At 45.2% G+C, this 23,865-nt stretch overlaps 1 protein-coding gene across 1 annotated transcript; it reads right to left on the bottom strand.

The window, feature by feature from the left end:
• Positions 1–817: 817 nt before the first annotated feature.
• Positions 818–20,806, bottom strand: LOC310802175 (uncharacterized protein; the record flags this gene model as incomplete). The annotated part of the gene is made up of 26 exons (XM_083666467.1): positions 818–895; positions 1,284–1,434; positions 2,962–3,104; positions 3,974–4,047; positions 4,193–4,340; positions 5,280–5,357; positions 5,658–5,795; positions 6,112–6,213; positions 6,302–6,406; positions 7,500–7,653; positions 7,745–7,878; positions 8,405–8,543; positions 8,753–8,953; positions 9,166–9,339; positions 9,460–9,532; positions 11,589–11,738; positions 11,884–12,031; positions 12,294–12,355; positions 17,652–17,775; positions 18,039–18,140; positions 18,237–18,341; positions 18,693–18,846; positions 19,037–19,170; positions 19,715–19,853; positions 20,099–20,288; positions 20,728–20,806. The coding sequence occupies 26 exons, from the start codon at positions 20,804–20,806 to the stop codon at positions 818–820; spliced, it is 3,279 nt and encodes a 1,092-aa protein (XP_083522593.1).
• Between the last annotated feature and the right edge of the window lie 3,059 nt (positions 20,807–23,865).

The following is a 23,865-nucleotide window of genomic DNA, read 5'->3' as shown; positions in this document are numbered from 1 at the left end:
TCCAGGAAGGAGATGGAGAGGAGAAGAGCCTTATAGCTCACTGGGCTTCATCTTCTCTCGACCCAGACAGACTTTCTCAGGAAGGGTCTGTGAAGCGGTCCCTCTTCAGGTGGTACCTGCTCCAGTCCAATCCCCAGGTAATCTCCCTTTGGTCCGTACTGAGGCCAGTGAACCAGGCCGGCCCTGTTAGGAGACCTTTACGCACGCGCACACACACACACACACACACACACACACACACACACACACACACACACACACACACACACACACACACACACAGAGTTCACAAAAAGAGTTCACTCGATTTCTACCATGCATATTTCGGATAGGAGCTGTACAGAGCAGATTCCTACCCTGTACGAGCAAAGTTGCCCCAGTAGCTCATCATAGTTCTGCTTAGCTGCTCATCTTCCTCTGTGCATGAGCCTGAGAGAGAGTAGTACAGAGTTAGTACAGATGTAATTTTCTAATCATGTACAAAAAGTGCTGTGGGTGTTAAACTTACTCTCTAGTTTGACATGAGCGTTGGTGAAACAGTATCCAAATACAAAAGACAATTCTTCTCCATAGTCAGACCCAACAAAGCTTGGCCTCGTCTCCTTAAGAGATTGGGGAGTTTGCTGGAATTCATACAGGTAAACAGACGCACCTGCATCTGTTGGGTGGGGTAAGACAATGTTAAGAAGCGTTCACCTAGAACTAAATGTTAAATCATGCAACCAGGCAGCGGGGTGTAAAGCATTTTACCACCAGATATGGTGTTCAGTGTTACATACTGTATATGTATCTCACCTGTGGAAAGCTCAGAAGATCATCAAAACTCATATGTCTCATGTAATCTGCAATCTTCTCTTGTGTTGGTGATATCACAGTCAGACGCATTGGCCACCATCTGAGGGTTTGAGATCAGGAGATTAGCAAAGCATTTGTGGAATGATAAGATATTGATGTTGTGCTACAGACCATTGCATGCTCTTTGAATTTTACCCTTTCCATTTCCTGGGAAAGTATTACTATGGAGGACAGAGATTAGGAAGTAACCTGGGCCGTTGGCAGAGGGTCATGGGTGAAGAGTCTCTCCATGACAGCAGTACCACTCTCATGAAAAGTTAAAAAAAAATATATACACAATAGTTTATTAGTTTATTTATAAATAGAAATTACAACTGCTGTTGCTTTAGTGTACATTAATGTGTGTGTGTGTGTGTGTGTGTGTGTGTGTGTGTGTGTGTGTGTGTGTGTGTGTGTGTGTGTGTGTGTGTGTGTGTGTGTGTCCTCACCAGTAGAGATACCACTCCACCGGCAGACTCCCCAAATATGGTGACAGAAGCAGGGTCCCCCCCAAAGTTGTGGATGTGTTCCTGAACCCACCGCAGGGCTTCCACCTGGTCAATTAGACCCATGTTCCCTGGGCCATACTTGTCTCCTGTGCTGGAAGGAAACAACAGTCATCGGTGTGGCTCCGACGGTGTGGCTCCGACAGCAGAAATCCAATGCAGGATGGTTTTATTTCTCACTGATATCAAAGATATCAAAAACTCTCATTGCAATGAACATAAAAGGGTTGGACCCATTGCTTAGCAACCCTAAAGGCAGCAGGGAGTCTCAAATCATATTTTGATCTAGGCCTTTTGAGAATCGTGATTTATTAAGTGATTTTATCGCTTAAGTCTTACCTGAGGAATCCCAGCAATCCCAGGCGATATTGGACTACTACCACAACCACCTCTTGGTAGGCAGCCAGGGCAGACCCATCAAGCAGGTGAGTTCCAGTCTAACGTGGTGTATAGCGGAGCAGAGTACAATCCAGGTCAAAGAGGAGTCGAGTAACCCTACCCTTGGAAAAACTTTACGTGCCTGTCTACTCACTTTCACCAATTGTCTTCAAATTAAGCCAATGTTATCATTGTTTTATCGGATGTCACGCAGAAAGTATACGTCTAACCAAAAGAAAACAGTTGCAAATTATTTTTTTTCGATGCTAAAATGTAATCTTTGAAGAGCAATACTGACGATATAATTGGAAATAGACTATGAGCTATGTTGCACCTATTCTGGGAATAATAGCCTACTTACTGTCCAATTCTGCCGTAGTATACAGAAACAATATGTTAACAGATACACGAAGCCGAAGCAAGCCAGTTAAACTCTCCATGGCGACTGGACTCACGAGAGCTGTCACAACACCCCTGATGGCTGTTGTGCAACTCCGAAGCAGTCGCGGTCGGCAAAGTCGTGTGTGTGTGTGTGTGTGTGTGTGTGTGTGTGTGTGTGTGTGTGTGTGTGTGTGTGTGTGTGTGTGTCTTTGGTTGATGTGCAGAGTCAGTGCAAATTCTCTCTTAAGGTGCAGGTGAGCAGCAGGTCGTGCAGGTAGGCAAGCTAGGTTTCAGTAGTCTTATGTACTGGAGGTAGAAGTTGTATTGGATTCTTAACTGTGCCTACAGTACCAATTAGATACAGCCAATGGCTACAATTGCTGCTTGTATTCTCATCAGAGAAAATAATTTCAATCCGATTGTCAGAAACAATCCCAAGTGTCAATACAGTTGCATATTTTATGAATCATAGTAGCAATTTAATCAATGCACCATCATTTTTGTGACATTTTTAGGTCACTCATTCAATGTGTCAGGAAACCCTCACGAACAATTACATAAACAGGGGAAAAATGCCATGGGTCCCTCAGTGTAATAGTTATAGAAGTACAGTAGTCATCTTAATTCTTTGTGAAACATTTTATTGCAATGAATTCAATTAAATTCCAACGTTTCTCCATGCCTCTTCCAATCATAGTCTTATAACCCTCTTGTTCAGGTTGATGTACTTAGCATGTTCAACTCTTTTTTTAATTCCCTGGGTTAAAATATTTAAAACAATCCATCATCAAGTATTGAGCCCTTATCTAAATTGTGTGAGTTAGGATCAAGGGGAATGACAGAGAGAAGAGTGGTAACCTACAGCTCCATCTTCTCCCGACCCAGACGGACTTTCTCAGGAAGGGTCTGTGTCATGAAGGTGAAGCGGTCCCTCTTCAGGTGTTGACCAGGTACCTGCTCCAGTCCAATCGCCAGGTAATCTCCCTCTGGTCCGTACTGAGGCCACTGAACCAGGCCGGCACCGTTAGGAGACCTGTTTACACACACACACACACACACACACACACACACACACACACACACACACACACACACACACAGTATATAAACACACGTGATTCCAAAGAGGCATTCTATATGTTTTGCATTGTTGTTCTAGAAGCTGTATGGAGAGCAGATTCCTACCCTGTACGAGCAAAGTTGCCCCAGTAGCTCATCATGGTTCTGCTTAGCTGTTCATCTTCCTCTGTGCACAAGCCTGAGAAAAAGTTGCAGAGTTAGAAGCTGGTGGTGAAGGTTGAAATACTATTCAGTATCTATGGAGAAAATAAGACAGGGAAACAGGCTATAATAATGAAAACATAAAAAAAAAATATATAATATATATATGTATATATATATATATATATATATATATATATATATATTATTATTTTATTTGTTTTCAGGGCAGAGCTATTAGATTGAGTTGTATTTACCATCTGATGACAGGGAAAGAGGCGAAAGAAATAATAATATATATATTTTTTTTAAATGTCCCTCTCTCTCTCTCTCTCTCTCTCTCTCTCTCTCTCTCTCTCTCTCTCTCTCTCTCTCTCTCTCTCTCTCTCTCTCTCTCTCTCTCTCTCTCTCTCTCTCTCTCTCTCTCTCTCTCTCTCTCTCTCTCTCTCTCTCTCTCTCTCTCTCTCTCTCTCTCTCTCTCTCTCTCTCTCTCTCTCTATATATATATATATATATATATATATATATATATATATATATATTTCAGGGCAGAGCAATTAAAATGAGTTGTATTTACCATCTAATGTAATATGAGATTGAGTGTAGCAAAATCCAAAAACAAAAAATAGCTCATCTGCATGGTCACTCCCAACAAAGCTTGGCCTCTTCTTCTTAAGAATGCTGACAGATTCCTGGAACTCATACAGGTACACAGGGGCGCCTGCATCTGTTGGGTGGTGTAGGACAACAACATTAAGGATCTGGATAATCTGGTAATGTAGGCTAATTGAATGTTATACCAAGGCCATTGAGAAGGTGGTAGCTTTGCAGCAATCCTTTCATTTAAATGTCCCTGACTCCTGAATTCTTACCTCTGTGGAAGTTTGCTGTCTTAAGAGCCGGAATGGTAAACATCAGGTCCCCAAGCATCTCAGTGAATCCATCCCTCATTTTCACCCGATCTCCAGAGGTTCCCAGATACTCATCAGCCACCATCTCAGTTATCCACTGGTCTTTGGGCTGGAGAAGAGAAAGAACATTCAACATTGACATAGAAAATCGCCAGTGTCAAACCACATCATGTCCTGTAATGAGATTGTATGTTGCTTTAAAGGGGCAATCGGGGATTGGTACAGTACATCCATTTTTGGACTTTTAAATTAATAATATATAGATGATTCTGAAGAATATAATTTATAAATGCCTCATGACCTTAATTCAACTGTCTTACCCCTAACCTCTTTTCACAGGTGATGTATCTCCGACATAATGCCTGTTATCCTTATATTGGCATTCTGAGGTGGAGACCCAAATAAAAGACCCAAAGTGATCTTCCTCAAACATGAAAGACGAAATTCTATTGAGTCTGAGAAAGCTCCTCCCTCACCCCCATGCTGAAGCTAGCTAGTTAGTTAGAAGTTAGCAATTACATTTAAAAACAGGTGTGCTTGCTTGTGATATCTGATTGGTGTTACGACCTGTCAGTTATTTCATGTTGAACACCACAGCCCACCCACTTCTGACTGCTCAGTAACCATTGAACAAGCTATGTTTGACAGACTCTAGAGTGTGGAGTTTGTCGTCAAGAAACTCTTACCCCTTCAGAACCCAACATATAAAATTGTTTAACTAACTTGTGAACAATGTAATTATAAACAAATAATGTAATGGTTAAAACTAGCATTTTGATCTCATGTATGGCTTTGCATCCATAGCTCTGTCTATGAAATTGAGAGTGGTTACATTTCTCCAGCCCCATCCCTCAGCTGCTGCCCCTTTAAAGGCGATCAACATTTTTACATGTGTGTAAATGCCATGAAGTCTAACTATGGCCTTCAGTATACCAAACTCAATCAAGTGTTGTTATGACAATCATCTTTTATCATGTATATGTATGTCTACATTTTTTAAATGTTACACAATGTCATCTGAGCAATATCTGTGCAGGTGTTTTCTTACATCAGGGTAGAACATGGCCAGAAGATGCATAGTCTGCTCCCTGTCCATTCCATCCTCCCAACCTGGCGGAGCAAAGAACTGCCACAAGAGAATACATTCTTAATTAGCTTCTCCTATATCCCTATATTACATATTTAGAAAGGGGAAGAAATCATTGCACAACTTTACTAATCTATGGCAACATATATAAAAAGAATAACATATACACTCGTCATCAGTAAACTTAAGCAACACATGTGATCTTAACACTTTCATAACTGAACTCTTTACATTTGATTAGACCAATTGTACACTTTTATTTTTTACAAAGAAACCAACAACTTTATGCCTAATATTGATTTTGCCATAAAGTCCAATCATTGTTGGAAGCCAACTCACGCCCGCTATCAACCAGCCACCTTCGTCATCATTGACTCCATTCATAAATGGCACTTTGTGCATCTCATGATTTTGGAAAATCTCCTTCAATGACTTGGGCAGGAACTGTCCGTCAACAGTCACACCAAATAATCCCATCTGTTTCCAAAGAAAAAAAAGTTATAATATATGTCATAAGTTATTACCCTCTAATGTTTTTAGTAGTTCATATATTGTTGGCAGCTAAGTATAACTGAACACTCAGAGTTGTACTCATCATATGATCTTATTGAAGGTGCTATTAACTCCTGCTACAGTAGGACCATGAATTGTATACAAAACATTTACATGTATGCTCTCACTGTCCTCTACATCACTTAAATAAAAGAGTCTGCTAAATGACATACAGTATATTTTATATTATATTAGCAGAAACATTGGTGCTAATATCAGTTTGGTGTCCAGGATATCTCACCTGTTTTTGAAAGTTCAGTATGTCATCAACAGTCAGCTTCATCACACAATCCGCAATCTTCTCTGTGTTGGTGATATCACATCCAGATATGTTTGCCACCATCTATTAGCAAGACACAGGATATCAATAATGTGCTGCAAATCATTGATTCATGGAACTGAATTTGGTGGGAAGACGGTAAATACGGGACCTGGGCCATAGGTAGGGGGTTAGGGCTGAGGAGCAAATCCATTTCTGCAGTGCCACTCTCAGCTATCCCACCATGGAACAGGCCAGCAGACAATGGAGAGAGAAGCTGGTAATGTTAAATAAATAAAGTCAGTTTCATGAGGCTGAAGTCTCCCAGTATGAAATAATCTATACTGTGAATGTATTTGATAAAAGAAAAACATGCACATGTTTGAGAAAACATATAGCAAAAAATTATACCAATATAAACAATAAAAATGTTGTAGAACTATTAATTTTGTTACGGTTCCCCCTCCTAACCAACCCTCTGGCACCACCTTGAGGCCCCGGCGATCATCACTGGAGCGTACAGCTCCCGGTCGGCAGCGCACCTGTGCCCTATCGCCAATCAGCACACCTGCGACCCATCCCCAATCAGCACCCTATAAGAACCCTGCCCAGTCATCACTCCAGTGCCAGAACGAGTGACTAATGATAATTTTACTCACGACCCGCAGACGCGTCACCCCTCCAGAGCACCCTTGTGAATTCCTTAATGTCTTGTTTTCTCCTTGTGACCTTCCCTGTTCTCCTGTGCCTCTCCAGAACCCTCGTCAACCCATTCCACTGACCTAGCCCCTACCTGAACTTTGGCCCCCTATCCCTCCCCGAAATTAGACCTCCCACTAACGACTCCTGGACCGAAGCCCGACTACCCCTACGGATTATCCCACGGCTCCTCCCCCTCCCCCGAACACTAGACCTCCTGCTATCGACCCCCGGACCGGACCTCGACGACTCCTTGGATTATCTCTCTCCCCTACTCCTCTCCCTATTATTTACTATTAAATACGCCTTCGGGCTAAACCCTACCCTCTCTGTATGCCGTCATTTGGTTCCTCAGACGTTCCTGTGTAACACATTTTTGCCATTCTGGAATTCTTCACGCTACCAAAACTGGATAAAAACATGCAAAATATTGCACTCCAAATATATCTTGAACAAAACATTTTCATGATATATTTATCGTTTTTTATATTTTAGATCAAATCATTTGACAGAGAGAAAAAGATAAGAATGTCATATTCCTTATGTTTTAAATATCATATCCAATAGAGAACAGTTTTTCACATATTATTGAGTATAGTGAATTTGATTAAAGTTTATTATCTAAAATGTACTTAATCATAAATGAAATGTGTGTGTGTGTTTATCCTCACCAGTAGAGATACGCTCACTCCTCCGGCAGACTCCCCAAATATGGTGACAGAAGCAGGGTCTCCCCCAAAGTTGTGGATGTGTTCCTGAACCCACCGCAGGGCTTCCACCTGGTCAATTAGACCCATGTTCCCTGGGGCATACTTGTCTCCTGTGCTGTGTGGAACAGATTACTTGGGTCTCATCTTTTATAGAGATTCCTGACAATCTACATTCATGTGTAGTTCAACAGCAGATCCAGTCTCACCTGAAGAACCCCAGCAATCCCAGGCGATATTGGACCAGCACCACAACCACATCCTGATAGGCAGCCAGAGCAGAACCATCACATGATGATGCAGAGCCTATGCTCAATCCCCCTCCGTGGATCCAAACCATGACCTGAGAAACACATGCATACATTCTGTCCATAGGCCCACACACAAAAGGCTTACTTCAATTCTCTACACATGCATTCTTTAGGTCCTGTTGCTTTTGATGACCAAAACCGTTGCTGAGCTATGATAGTAGCCAGGATGAAAACATCTTCGCTGCACAGCTTCACTGCACACTTCACTGCAAAACTACTGTTACTAGAAACCATTGTTACTAGTGTTACAATGATGAACATACCTGGGATTTATTCACTGTGATAACAGCTTTACTGACAAGTAAGGTTTAACAATAATAACCAATCAGCTTACAAAATGTAAACTGTAAACAGCATCACTGACAACAATATGTGTTTTAAATATCTACTGAAGTTAGATTCAGCTGGGTGAATGGGATGTCATCCAATATTCTTTCATAGAAATACAGCTATGCTTCAAAAAATGTCAGCCACCCTAACTTTGAAAGGTTGCAGCGACCACTGGTTTCAACAGCATCACTGAAAATGACCAAAAAATCTGTCTGCTATTAGGCTTACAGGTAGCTTGGCATTCTCAGAGGGTTTAGCTGGGGTGTAAATGTTGAGGTAAAGGCAATCTTCTGACACCTCGGGAACACCCATTTTCAAGGAATAATTGCCCATAACATCGATGGTCAACTGTCTGTCTTGAACACACCTAAAAAATATGGCATAATATCAGGCTTTTGGTTACATTGCATTAATGGAATTACATGAATGTATTTGTAGCAGAACAGGTCACATTTTCTAAGTTAAGTTGGGTACATTTAGAAGGTTCTCTTTTTCATTGAATATATTTATCTAAGCCTTATACAACCAGAGACTTCATTGAGATGAAAAGGTTAATGTGACCTTGCTGGGTCTTACATGAGTGGCTGCTGGGTGGCGTCCCTCACTCCCTCCCATCCCTCCGCAGGCTGGGGCGGGGCCAATCTCAGAGGGCCCACAGGTGGCTTGGCAAACGGCACACCCAGGTAGGAGTGCACCACCGTCCCCTTCCCCTTCACACTCAAGTACAGTCCTTTCAGACCCCCCAGTTTGGTCTGGACCAACGGTCCTGTTTTTGGTCTGTGAAAAAATTACCATTGGGCATTGTTCACACAAATAGACCTCATAGACAAATGGCCCTCAATTTACAGTGTTGATTGTCAAGTATGATTTCTGTTAATTGGCAAACAAAAATGTAAGCAATCCATTTATTGAAAGCCTATGCTCCTTGATCGTCAAATTGAGTTGAGTTAGGATCAGAGGGAATGACAGAGAGAAGAGTGGCAACCTACAGCCTACTGTGCTCCATCTTCTCCAGACCAAGACGCACTTTCTCAAGGAGTGTCATGAAGGTGAAGTGGTCCCTTTTCAGGTGCTGACCAGGGACCTGCTCCAGTCCAATCACCAGGTAATCTCCCTTTGGTCCGTACTGAGGCCACTGAACCAAGCCGGCCCCGTTAGGAGACCTGAATACACACACGCACGCACACACGCACACCAAACACACATATAAACACAAGTGATTACAAAAAGGCATTCTATATGTTTAACATTTTTCGAGAAGCTGGAGGAGAGCAGATTCCTACCCTGTACGAGCAAAGTTGCCCCAGTAGCTCATCATGGTTCTGCTTAGCTGTTCATCTTCTTCTGTGCATGAGCCTGAGAAAAAAGAGGCAGAGTTGGAAGCTGGTGGTGAGTGTTGAAATACTATTCAGCATCTATGGAGAAAAGAAGGCAGGGTAACAGGCTACAGAAAAAACTATAAGTTATGAATGTACCCCAGGTTCTCTGAAGGAGACGAGGAAGGTTGCAGACAGAAGGCCCCGCCTACATACTGTATATACTGTATAGGACCTAGCAATTATATTTTACGTATTTTATCCAGAAAACCACTCTTCATGTGCTCAGTGCGAGAGGGGAAACAAGTGAGGGTACATTTGTAACCTCCAGTTCTCTTTCAGTCGACTCGGTTCGACCCCTCACTATGGGACCCAGCAAAATGCCCTGATTGCTAGGAAACCTGTACAGATACAAGTATGAACCCTGTCGACATCATGCAGTCTTTTACTTACCACATTCCATGAAATACACTCATCAGGCTTAAACCATGTTTCAGTGAGACCCATCATGTCAAGATCATAATCTGAAATCATTTCATTAAAAAGAGTACGCTTAGAAGGAAGGGAATTATATTTAAGAGGCCGCACTCAATGTGCACATTGTGGGAGGGAGCCTTCGATGTATGAGATTGAGAGGCCATAGATTGATTTACTATTGCCTAAGAGAATGTAGGGAGCACTAGCCACAGTGGCAATAGAAAAACTACAGTTGTGTCGGCTGACAGTGGGACCAAAGGGACAACAACCATATTACCAAAGCTACAACATACAACATTGGGGCAACTGGAGATGACAGTTTGTACAAACTCAATGATTGGCTTCCAACAGGGTCTTGTGAGTGAGCATGCAAAACTGATCTGCAGGTGGCTGTTGAGGCACACACCCCGCCTTTCTTTGGAACCACAAAGTACCGGCTGTAGAAACCCATCTGGGATTCTTCCTCGGGAACCACTCGGATTGATCCCTTGACCATCAGAGAGGACATTTCCTCTTTGAGGATTTTGGTCGCTTCCTTGTGTCAAAGGCAGGGGGTGGACCCACAAGCTGCAATCTGTAACCCAGTGAAACCATGTGGTGGACCCAGGGAGAGACTGAGAATGCGTGCCGCTGCTCCGATTGGAGTGACAGGGAGTAGTGTGTGCAAGAGACGTGACCCCAAGTGGGGGTAGGTCGCTCGCATACCTGTTAGAATGTCCCTGGGCTCCCCGGGGCCTCGGAGAGCTCAAGTTTGAGTTTGGAGAAGGCTCTGTGGAAAGTTCACATGCAGCCTTAGCAAGCTGGGCAGAAGGGAGGGAGCCCAGGTCATCGCCATCTTCTCCATCCCCATCGGAGAACTCAGTGGCGGAGGCGCAGCCAGAAGCTCACGAGTCTCGCTGTCGGCATCCTCCTCATTCAACTCCTTGTGAGCCTTGTATACAGGGCGTTAATATTCCTTTCACAGGGAGAGAAAACACTTGCTTTGTCAAAGCTAGCCAAGGGCTCAAGTGGTCCGAAAACCATGAGTCACTCAAGCTAGTCTACCGTCCAAGTGCTAGCTATAGCCTACATGAGGGACCTAGCCTATGACTGAGGAATTACCGTTGTAGTACGAGGGGATCAAAGATTCAAAAGAATTGCGAACACACAAGCCAGTTATTGACCTTCTTGTGTTAGCCTGCTAGCTCAAAGAGTAGCAGGTGCGCACAAGGTGAAGGCCACCAAACTTGGCTCAACAAATTTGTAGATTTTCTTCATTGAAAGTCAACCTGAACCGCAGGATTCAAGTAGAGACAATATAATGCCGCAGGAGAATCATAGGATTCTCAGTAGTAGAGTAGTTAAGTAGTAGCTAGCTAGTATGCTTCGGACAGCGAGTGAAGAGTGGAAAAGATCAAACGGGTGTGCTTGCTAAGTCCTATATGTAGGATGGGTGGTAGGCGGGGCTATTGCATGGAAGCTTCACCTGCCTGTCCCAGGCGTGATTGTGTAGAGGTCTTGAGCGAATAGGTACACAGTGCTTGTCCCATAGTGAGGGGTCAAACCGAGTCGACTGAAACAGAACAGTACTATATATTTAAGGGCAGAGCTATTATATTATTAGATCGAGTTATATTTACCATCAAATGTAATATGAGATTGAGTGTAGCAGAATCCCAAAACAAAAAATAGCTCATCTCCATGGTCACTCCCAACAAAGCTTGGCCTCTTCTTCTTAAGAATGCTGGCAGATTCCTGGAACTCATACATGTACACAGGGGCACCTGCATCTGTTGGGTGGTGTAGGACAACAATATTAAGGAGAGTGTGCATCTGGTAATGTTGGCTAATTTAATGTTATCCCAAGGCCATCGAGAAGGTGGTAGCTTTGTAGCAATCCTTTCATTTAAATGTCCCTGACTCCTGAATTCTTACCTCTGTGGAAGTTTGCTGTCTTAAGGGCTGGAATGGTAAACATCAGGTCCCCAAACAGCTCAGTGAATCCATCCCTCATTTTCACCCGATCTCCAGAGGTTCCCAGATACTCATCAGCCACCAGCTCAGTTATCCACTGGTCTTTGGGCTGGAGAAGAGAAAGAACATTCCATATTGATACAGGAAATCAACAGTTTCAAACCTGTAATCAGTTCTGAGACTGTGTAGTTTTGAAGGCGGTGATCAGTTTGACATTGCATTAATGCAATATACAGTAGTATGCCATGTAGTGGCAGAGTGTCATACAGTGTTTGATATGACAGTCATGTTTTCTAAGATATATGCATATGTATGTTTTAGAAATGTTACACAATGTCATCTGAGCAATATCTGTGCAGGTGTTTTCTTACATCAGGGTAGAACATGGCCAGAAGAGGCATAGTCTGCTCCCTGTCCATTCCATCCTCCCAACCTGGCGGAGCAAACAACTTCCACAAGAGAATACATTCTTCATTAGCTTCTCCAACCTCCCTGAAAACAACATACTGTATCTTTGGTTTAGAAAGTGGAAGAAATCAATATGCAACCTAACTAATGTATGACAACATGGGCCCCGGTTTCCCAGATATGGATCAAGCCAAATCCTAGAGTCAAAGGAATCTTCAATGGAGATTCTCCATTCAAAGTGTGATTTAGTCCATGACAAGGATTAATCTGTGTTCAAGAAACCTCCCCAACGTGTTTAGTAGAGAAGTTTGTTTTATGTATTTTTTTTCTTCACTACTGAACATGCTTAGGGATCTTCCTTGAACATTCATTTCAATAAGCAACACCTTTGACCTAAAAACTTTAATAAAAGAACGCTTTACATTTGATTAGACCAATTGTACACAATTTTTACAAAAAAGAAGAACTCTCAACTTTATGCTTTATGCTTTCAGTTAGACCGACTGTAACAAAGTCCGTTGTACACAGAGGCAGACGCAGCGTTACGGTAAGGGAATCTCTCCCGTTTATTCATATAGTTCTGGTAACAATGTCCTTTTGGCTTTCCAGCCTCCTCAATGATAACTCGGCGACTTTGCCGTCGTCTCTTTCTCTCTCTCTCTCGTTCGCCGTTCCCAGCTCACCTCGCCTCTCCACTGGGCAGGTTGCCTAGGATTCAAAAGCTTCTCAAACAGCCTAATTCTCTCTCGTTCGCCGTTCCCAGCTCACCTCGCCTCTCTCCTGAAATGGCAGAAGCACACACATCTTAAACATTTGCCGGCGAGACTTAATTCGCAGCAGGTGTGCAACAAAAGTCTCGCCGACACAACCCCGGCCACGGTCCTGTAGCTCCCTCTACAGGCCGAACGCTGCATGTCCCCCCACATACCCCCACCGCCCGACACAGGCCGGGGAACCGACGGCCGACGACCTACTCCCCCCCCCCTGCACGGGAGAGGAAGTCTGCCACGACCATCTGCGCACCCGGTCTGTGCACGACGGAAAAGTTGAAGGGCTGCAACGCGAGGTACCACCGGGTGATCCTCGCGTTTACATCCTTCATGCGGTGGAGCCACTGGAGGGGGGCATGGTCGGAGTAGAGGGTGAAGGCGCGACCCAGCAGGTAGTAGCGGAGGGTGCCGACCGCCCACTTGATGGCCAGGCACTCCTTCTCCACGGTGCTGTACCGGCCCTCCCTCTCCGACAGCTTGCGGCTCAGGTACAGCACCGGCCGGTCGGCCCCCTCCACGCGCTGGGTCAGTACTGCTCCCAGCCCTCTATCCGACGCGTCCGTCTGTAGGGAGAAAGGGAGGTTAAAATCAGGCGCATACAGGACCGTTTCTCCACAAAGAGCCCCCTTAAGGGCCTCGAACGACCCCTGGCACTGGCCCGACCATTGGACCGGATCCGGGGCACCCTTCCGGGTGAGGTCCGTCAAGGGACTGGCCAGCTCCGAAAACCCTGGTACGAACTGGCGGTAATATCCCGCCAGCCCCAGGAAGGCCCTCACCTCCTTCTTTGTCTTGGGCCGGGGAGAGGTGGCGATGGCCGCAGTCTTTTCACTCTGCGGCCGCACCTCCCCCCGTCCCAAGTGGTACCCCAGATACCGGATCTCCCTCCGCCCGATCACGCACTTTTTCGGGTTGGCCGTCAGCCCCGCCTGCCTCAGGGACCGCAGAACAGCAGCCACACTCCGCACATGCTGCGGCCAGGTGTCACTGTGAATGACAATGTCATCTAGGTAGGCCGCAGCATAGGCGGCGTGCGGCCGCAGAATACGGTCCATGAGGCGCTGAAAAGTGGCTGGGGCTCCGAACAACCCGAAAGGGAGCACGGTGAACTGGAATAACCCGAGCGGAGTGGAGAATGCCGTTTTCTCCCGGGACACCGGCGAGAGTGGAATCTGCCAGTATCCCTTCGTGCAATCCAATGTCGTGAAGTACCTGGCCGTACCAAGCCGGTCCAAGAGCTCGTCGACCCGGGGCATCGGATAGGCATCGAACTTGGAGACCGCATTAACCCGTCTATAATCCACACAGAACCGTATAGTCCCATCTGGCTTGTTGACAAGCACGATGGGGCTACACCAATCACTGCGGGACTCCTCGACCACACCCAGCTCCAGCATGGCTTCCAACTCCGTGCACACAACGTTTCGTTTGTGCACCGGCAACCTATAGGGACGCGTGCGCACCGTTAAACCCGGCTGCGTTTCTATATGGTGGTCGATGAGCGTAGTCCGACCGGGCAGGGGAGAGAACACGTCAGCGAATTTAAGCTGCAAATCTGCAACGTCCGCGGCCTGGCTAGCAGAGAGATGGTTATCAATATCGACCGGAGTGCTAACTTTCGATTTTGGGACTTCCGGACCGAACTCCTCTCTCTCCGGAATTACCGTAGCCAGAGCAACCGTGACCACGTCGTTCCATTTTTTTAGGAGATTGACGTGATACACCTGCAAGCTATCCCCCCGGTCCGAGCGTACAACCTCATAATCCACGTCCCCCATGCGACGTGTGACCACAAACGGTCCTTGCCACTTCGCGAGTAATTTCGTGCTGGAGGTGGGTAACAGTACGAGCACCTTGTCTCCCGGTGTAAACTCTCGTAGGGTAGACCCCCTGTCATACAGGCGTTTCTGACGCTCCTGGGCTTGCAGCAAATGCTCACGTGAGATAGCCCCTAGGGCGTGGAGCTTTGTGCGCAAGTCGAGGACGTACTGGATTTCACTCTTACTGTCGCTAGACCCTTCCTCCCAATTTTCTTTAAACAGGTCTAGGACACCCCGGGGCTTACGGCCGTAGAGTAATTCAAACGGGGAAAACCCGGTGGAAGCTTGGGGAACTTCCCGCACCGCAAACAGGGGATCTAGCCATTTATGCCAATTCCGACTATCCTCGTGGACAAACTTCCGGATCATTGACTTCAAGGTCCGATTGAACCGCTCACAAAGGCCGTCCGTGGCCGGGTGGTAAACACTGGTTCGAATCGCCTTGATGTTCAGCAAGCCATACAGTTCCTTGAGGGTGCGTGACATAAAATTAGTGCCCTGATCGGTGAGAATCTCTTTCGGGATTCCCACGCGGGAGATGACTTGAAACAATGCTTGCGCTACACTCCTGGCAGAGGTATTGCGCAGAGGTATTGCCTCGGGGTATCGGGTGGCGTAATCTATCAAGACCAACACAAATCGATAACCCTGTGTGCTCCGTTCAAATGGCCCGATAATATCCATCGCAATGCGGTCGAACGGGTTCTCGACCAATGGTAAGGGCCGCAAGGGGGCCCGTGGGATGGCCGGGGGATTTACTAACTGACATTCCCGACAGGATGCGCACCACCTACGCACCTCTGCCCGAATCCCCGGCCAATAAAATCGAGCCATTATACGGTGCAGTGTTTTGTCATACCCTAGATGGCCCGCCATGGGGTTGAAATGAGCCGCCTGGAAGACCATTTCGCGGCGGCTGCGGGGAACCAGCAACTGGGTTACTTCCTCCTGACTATGTGAGTCACGACTTACTCGATATAACCTGTCGCTGATAATCGCAAAATAGGGGTGGGCGCGCACTGTGTCTGGCCGTATCAAAGTACCATCAATTGCTATCACTTGGTCAAAGGCTGATCTGAGGGTCTCGTCACGAGACTGCTCGAGGGGGAAGTCGCCTAGCAGCGGATAGTTCGGCGAGGAAGTCTCGGGGTGAGGCGCCCCCGCCGGCTCCGGCTCCCCGGCAGTGTCGCGAGGCGCCGCCTCGGCACAGAGCACATTACACGCCACACACCTCCCTAGCTGTCGTGCACGCATCCCGGTAGCCCTCTTTACCGCTTGAGGAAACCCCTCCCAATCCACACCTAGAATCAGGGGATGCGTGAGGCGTGGGCTAACCGCCGCCTGTACTCTATGGGTTTTCCCCTCAAAATGAATTTCGATAGCGACCACCGGATATTCGTGAATGTCCCCATGCACACACCTCACCCGCACCCTCGATGCCTTCCACAATGCCCCCGGCCGAACCAGGCGCTCCTGGATCATGGACTGCATGCAGCCCGAATCCAAGAATGCCTGGTGCGTATCATGTTGTATCCTTACCGGAATACGATACGCCGCTCCTGGTCCGGGGGGAGGGCCCGGTATGTCGCCGATGCGGACGACCCGTCCCACGTCCATCGCCCGACACTCGGCCTGCACGTGGCCCGGCCGTCCGCACCGCCAACACACCCCCCCTGTCGCTCGAGGTGCTCCCTGTGGGGCCGGGGTCGGTTCCGGATAGGTGCGCCCCTGCCATCTCGTCCTCGGGGCTGGCGCCGGCCTCTCTCCTTCTGCTCCCCCGGCTCCTCCTGGGCGTTGCCCCCCCCCCCCTTGCCGCGGGGCCGGGGTTGGTCGTTGTGGCCCCCGCGGTGGGAGGGAGAGATGGTCCTCGGCCTGTCCGACGGCGGTCTGGAGGTCCTGGGGGCGGTGGTACTGGACCTTGGGGGGACCTGGTGCCGCTCCGGTCCCCGGCGCCGGCCCGCCGACCCTGGTGAAGTCCTGAAGGAGGGCACTGTCCGTGCTCCTCGCCGCCGTTAGTTCCTCCAGCGTCGTCTGCTGGGTCTGCTGCAGGGCCGTCTGCCGCTCGAGGACAAGCGCTATCCTCGCCATCGCCGCTGCCAACGCCTCCATTCTGCCTTCCCTCTGTGTCCCAGGTTGGGCGCCAATGTAACAAAGTCCGTTGTACACAGAGGCAGACGCAGCGTTACGGTAAGGGAATCTCTCCCGTTTATTCATATAGTTCTGGTAACAATGTCCTTTTGGCTTTCCAGCCTCCTCAATGATAACTCGGCGACTTTGCCGTCGTCTCTTTCTCTCTCTCTCTCGTTCGCCGTTCCCAGCTCACCTCGCCTCTCCACTGGGCAGGTTGCCTAGGATTCAAAAGCTTCTCAAACAGCCTAATTCTCTCTCGTTCGCCGTTCCCAGCTCACCTCGCCTCTCTCCTGAAATGGCAGAAGCACACACATCTTAAACATTTGCCGGCGAGACTTAATTCGCAGCAGGTGTGCAACAAAAGTCTCGCCGACACAACCCCGGCCACGGTCCTGTAGCTCCCTCTACAGGCCGAACGCTGCATGTCCCCCCACACCGACTTACTGTATGCTTGGAAACAGATACATGGTTTTAAAGTTCAACCGTGGCATATCAAAACCAAGTCATTCAGCCTAATATTGGATTTTCACATAATGAAAAACAACAAATCATTAACAAATCATTGTTAAAAGCCAACTCACGCCCGCTAACAACCAGCCACCTTCGTCATCATTGACTCCATTCATAAATGGCACTTTGTGCATCTCATGATTTTGGAAAATCTCCTTCACTGACTTGGGCAGGAACTGTCCGTCAATGGTCACACCGATCTGTATCATTGGATTCTAAAAAAAATAGAAAGCAGTTGAAATGTTGAATATTCAGAAGTTGCCAGGTAAAAGGAGAGACAACATGTCAGTGTTACACAAGCAGTAGCCCTTACAAAAATATGACCACAAGCTTTTACCCTTTGATGTTTTCAGAAGCTCATATATCGGTGGCTAAGTATAATCGAACACTCAGAGTTGTACCCTTAATATGATATTATTGAAGGAGCAGAAATATAAGTGCTCATGATGAAATGAGTTTGGTGTCCAGGATATCTCACCTGTTTGTGAATATTCAGGATGTCATCAACAGTCAGCTTCATCACACAATCTGCAATCTTCTCTGTGTTGGTGCCATCACATCCAGACATGTTTGCCACCATCTATTAGACGAGTACAATAAAGGCACTAAGGATATTAATAATGTGCTGCAAACCATTGATTCATGGTACTGAGTTTGGCTGGATGACAGAAAATACCTGAGCCACAGGCAGGGGGTTTGGGTTGATGAACATTGTCATTTCTGCAGTGCCACTCTCAGCTATCCCACCATGGAACAGGCCAGCAGACAATGGAGAGAGAAGCTGGTAATGTTAAATAAATAAAGTCAGTTTCAAGAAGTCTACCAATATGCAATAATCTATAGTGTAAATGTATTTGATCAAATATACCCTCCAGAAATATTTAGCAAAAAATTATACACATATTCACATTGAAGCCTTTTTTGATGCACTATTTTGGAATTATGTCAAGTATCTTCAAGTCACTTCAAAGGATCAAAATGCATTTTATTTTTCTGTGCATCAAATTATTTGATGGAAAATATAAATGTTATGTGTTTTTTTTAAATGTTATATTGAGGAAGAAATCAAATATGTACTATTAAATGCGCATGTGTGTGTGTGATGTGTGTGTGTGTGTTCAAATATCCTCACCAGTAGGGATACGCTTATTCCTCCGGCAGACTCCCCAAATATGGTGACAGAAGCAGGGTTTCCCCCAAAGTTGTGGATGTGTTCCTGGACCCACCGCAGGGCTTCCACCTGGTCAATTAGACCCATGTTCCCTGGGGCAAACTTGTCTCCTGTGCTGTACGGAACAGATCGGAGACCACAGAAAAACACTGTGTTAATTTGCACATAGTCCCAAATTTCCCTAGAACTTGATACTAAACACCCATTGGTCATATACCAGGGCTACAGACGGGCAGATTCCTTGGGTTATAGAGATTCCTGACAATCTACATGTATGTGTGGTTCAACAGCAGATCCAGTCTCACCTGAATAACCCCAGCAATCCCAGGCGATATTGGACCAGCACCACAACCACATCCTGATAGGCAGCCAGAGCAGAACCATCATATGATGATGCAGAGCCTATGATGAATCCCCCTCCATGGATCCAAACCATGACCTGGGAAACACATGCAATACATTCTGTCCATAGGTCCACACACAAAAGCTGTATTTCAATTCCCTAAACATGCATGTTTCTGGTCCTATTGAAGAAAGAAAGACTGTTTATTTGCCATGCAATCAATTCTCATCAATTGTTGGAATGAATCTTTTTGCCCCCCCCCCCGAGACAACACACACACACTGCACACCCCCCCCTCCGAGACAACACACATGCACACCCCCCCAGGGAGAACAGACAGCACAGGGTCAGCCATCATTTTTTCAGCACCCCTGGAGCAATTCAGGGTTAAGTGCCTTGCTCAAGGGCAACAGTGGTGGTAGGGACCTGGATGCCAGTAACCCTCCAGTCACCAGCTCACATCCAGATCCCTCCGGCCTCTCTAACCTCCAGGCTACCTGCCGCTACCTATTGCTTTTGATGGCAGCCACAATTGTGACAGGCAGCCATGACTGTCACTTCAATTGCATTTGAGAAAATTGCATGTAATCAACTGGAATGATCAAGACTGTAAGCAACATGTTCCTGCTATTAGACTTACAGGCAGCTTAGCATTCTCAGAGGGTTTAGCCGGGGTGTAAATGTTGAGGTAAAGGCAATCTTCTGACACCTCAGGAATTTCCATTTTAAAAGATACAAAGTCCATAAGGTCTATCGTATGCTGTCTCTCTTGAACACACCTGAAACATATGTTTTGAGTAACATTGCATTCACAAATTGCATTCACCTTATCTATGTGAATTCTAACTAATTTAATGCAGAGTATTGCTTGGGGCAGGTCATGTTTTTTCCAGTTCAGTTGTGCACATTCTGAATTACAACATGAATGATTGTATTTCATCTCATTAGTTTAATCTAAGCCTTATACAACCAGAGACTTCATTGAGATGAAAATGTGTGTTAATGTGACATTGCTGGGTCTAACATGAGTGGCTGCTGGGTGGAGTCCCTCACTCCCTCCCATCCCTCCGCAGGCTGGGGCGGGGCCAATCTCAGAGGGCCCACAGGTGGCTTGGCAAACGGCACGCCCAGGTAGGAGTGCACCACCGTCTCCTTCCCCTTCACACTCAAGTACTGCCCTCTCAGACCCCCCAGTTTGGTCTGGACCACCGGTCCTGTTCAGTTATAGAGACGGTTGTTGGGGCATGTTGTTTCATATGGTTATAGCCTCTCTAACAGCCTAGTGGCCCAAGTGGCCCATTGAGATACATCATGAATTGACATTCATAATCAGTAACCAACCCACTCTCATTTTCCCTTACATCAACTCCTGTTTCTCAATCTCTAAAAACAAAATACAATCCAGGGCAAAGGGAGTCGAGCAGCCATGCCCCTTCCATTGTGAGCCAAAACGAGCACTTGGAAAGACTGTACGTGCCTGTCTACTGACTTTCACCAATTGTCTCCAAATTAAGGCAATGTTATCATTGTGTTATTGGATACCACGCAGAATGAAAACTATAACTAAAAGTTGCAAATAACATTTCTTTCGATGCTAAACCTTAATAAGCAATATCGATATGATCATTGGAGATAGACTATGAGCCTACTTACCATCCAATTCTGCCGTAGTATACAGAAACAATATGCTAATTGTTAGACTAAACTGAAGTAAGCCTGTTAAACTCTCCATGGCGACTGGACTCTGGAGCTGTCAGCGACACCGCTGATTCCTGTTATGCAACTCCGAAGCACTCGAAAATAGAGGAGCAATTGGAGGTGTATGGAGGTGTGCCATATAGGTTACCTTTGGACTAGACCGGGAGTGGAGCAATTCATTTGATTTTATTGGTGTCCGTCAATCATTTCAATATATTATTAAGCTAAAGCAATACACATTTCGATATTACTTATGGTAGCTACAGTGCCTTCCATAAGTATTGGAAAGAGGGATCATTTTGTCTTCTTTTAGCTCTATACTCCAACAGTTTGGATTTGAAATCAAACAATTGCTATGGGGTCAAAGTTCTCATGATGATGATTCTCAGCTTTAACTCAATGTATTTTTTTTTCCAGATTGGGTTCACCATTTAGAAAGTACAACATTTATTAAATATACTCCCCCTATTAGCTTCAAAAGTATTGGAAAACATCATAAATCCAAATAAAGTACTCACGTTTAGTGTTTGGTCGACAATCCTTTGCATGCAATAACTGACTGAAGTCTCCAACCCATTGACCCCACCAGACGCTGGGCATATTCTTCAGTGATGCTCTGCAGGCCTGAACTGCAACCATCTTCAGTTGTTGTTTGTTTGGAGGTCTTTTTGCCTAAAATCTTATCATCAGGAAATTAAATTCATGTTCAATTGGATTTAAATCAGAAGATTTTTGGCCATTCAATAATGCCCCTAAAAAACTCCTTAGTTGCGATGGCAGTATGTTTTGGGTCATTGTCTTACTGTATGATGAAGCGCCGTCCAATATATTTGGAGGCATTTGCTTGTATTCGAGACAAGATGTTTCTGTACACGTCATGATACATTCTGCTGCTGCTGTCAGCAGTAACATCATCAATTAATACAGTTTAGACAGTTCTTGTGGCAGCTATACATGCCCAAACCATAGCACCACCATGTTTCACAGATGAGATGGTATGCTGTAAATCTTGAGCTGATCCTTTTTTTCTCCAAGCTTTCCTCTTGAGATCACTCTGGTACATGATAATATTTGTCTTATCTGACCGCAAGACCGTTTTCCAAATCTCTGCAGACGTTTTAGGTACTTTTTAGCACTGTAACCTGACCATCCTTTTTGAGGATAAATAGTGGTTTGCACCTTGCAGTGAAGCCTCTGTATTTCGGCTGGTAACACATTCACGCCAACCTCCTGAAGAGTGTTCCTCATCTGTGGGACAGTTGTTTGGGGGGTTTTCTTAATTATGGTGAGCATTCTTCGGTCATCCACTGTAAAAGTCTTCCTTGACCTACCAGCCTGTTTGCGATTGGTGAGCTCACCAGTGCTTTCTTTGTTTTTTATGATGTCACAAACTGTTCATTTGGGTAAATCTAAGGTTTTGCCTATGTTTCTGATTGATTTTTCTGGTATTTCAGCCTCATAATGGCTTCCTTGACTTTCACGGATGTCTCTTTGGTCCTCATGTTGACCGACACCAATAGCAGACCCCAAAGGCAAATGCAAAGCCTAGAATCAGGACTAGACATTGACAGCTCTCCACACCGGACTAACCAGAAACACCTGTAAAGCAAATTTTCTGATACTTTTGGTGCCCTGAAATCAGGGGACTATGTATCCTAAGGGATGTAATTTGTAAATGGTGAAACTAATCGGAAAAAAAGAAAACATTGAATTAAAGCTGAGAATGAGATGAGAATCTCTACTTTAACCTCATAGTAATTGTTTGACTTCAGATCCAAACTTTTGCTTAATTTTTCCAATACTTATGTACGGCTGTATATGGAACTGCTCCACCACTTATTGTTTACTACTCATTTTATGCAATCACACCAGATATTTTATTTCATAAAAGTGTTTAAAACAGGGCAAGAAGATTTCAAAGATATCAAGTATCAAATGTATAGTAGCATGAAAATACATTTGTAATTAAGGAGTGGACAATGGGAGAAAAAGGAGAGGAGACATAAGAGCAAGGGAGATCGAAAGATAGGAGAGGATGGAAAGGAAAATGAGAGTGATTAGAAATCGATAACCTCTCACCATTCAACTGTTCAGATAAGATAAAACGGTTGCTCTTTGCACTAGGCCTAGGCTACTTTACTGTCAAAATTAATGAACCTTCACAATATAAGAGTTGGTGTTAAAACACAATACATACATTAAGAAACCATCAAATGAACAGTGGTGGTCATGCAATAAATATCATATTTATAATATAATCATATTTATATGATTTTATATATTTCATATTATATTGCAGGGATTATGTGTGCAGATGTGTATAATTACTTTGTGTTCTTCTTATCATCAATTCATGTTAAAGATTGTATAAGATGTTCTAATGCATGTAACAAAATGCATTAATGCATTTGGGTGCATGTAAACAAAAAAACTGTTTTAACTTAGTCTTGCTGATGATTTTGAAGTCGGTGAAAGATGAAGGTAGATTGGATTCTTGCGGCTACAATTCCGATTGCCACATGCAATTTCAATCCGATTGACAGAAACAATCCCATAAGTGTCAATAAAGTTGTATATTTTATCAATCCTGGCAGACATAGTACTAGCAATTTATTTAACCCCATCATTCATGTGAAATTGTTGCTTTACTTAGGTCACACAGACCTGTTTCTCGACACAGTCCGATACGTTGTTCATTTGTAACACGTGTCCTCATGACAGTTCACGAGGCACCTCTTCTTATCGGATTATGTAATGGTGTGTGTGTGTGTGTGTGTGTGTATGTGTGTGTGTGTGTGTGTGTGTGTGTCTGTGTCTATGGTTGATGTGCAGAGTCAGTGCCAATTTCTCTCTTAAGGTGCAGGTGAGCAGCTAGGTTTAGCTGTTCAATAGTTTTATGTACTGGAGGTAGAAGTTGTATTGGATTCTTAACTGTGCCTATAGTACCAATTAGATACAGCCAATGGCTACAATTGCTGCTTGTATTCTCATCGGAGAAAATAATTTCAATCCGACTGTCAGAAACAATCCCAAGTGTCAATACAGTTGCATATTTTATGAATCATAGTAGCAATTTATTCAATCCCCATCATT

This window comes from Argentina silus (assembly GCF_951799395.1).
Source record: "Argentina silus genome assembly, chromosome: 3".
Classification (NCBI taxonomy): domain Eukaryota; kingdom Metazoa; phylum Chordata; class Actinopteri; order Argentiniformes; family Argentinidae; genus Argentina; species Argentina silus.
Note: the sequence above shows the minus strand (reverse complement) of the source record. Positions and strands in the feature narration are given on the sequence as shown.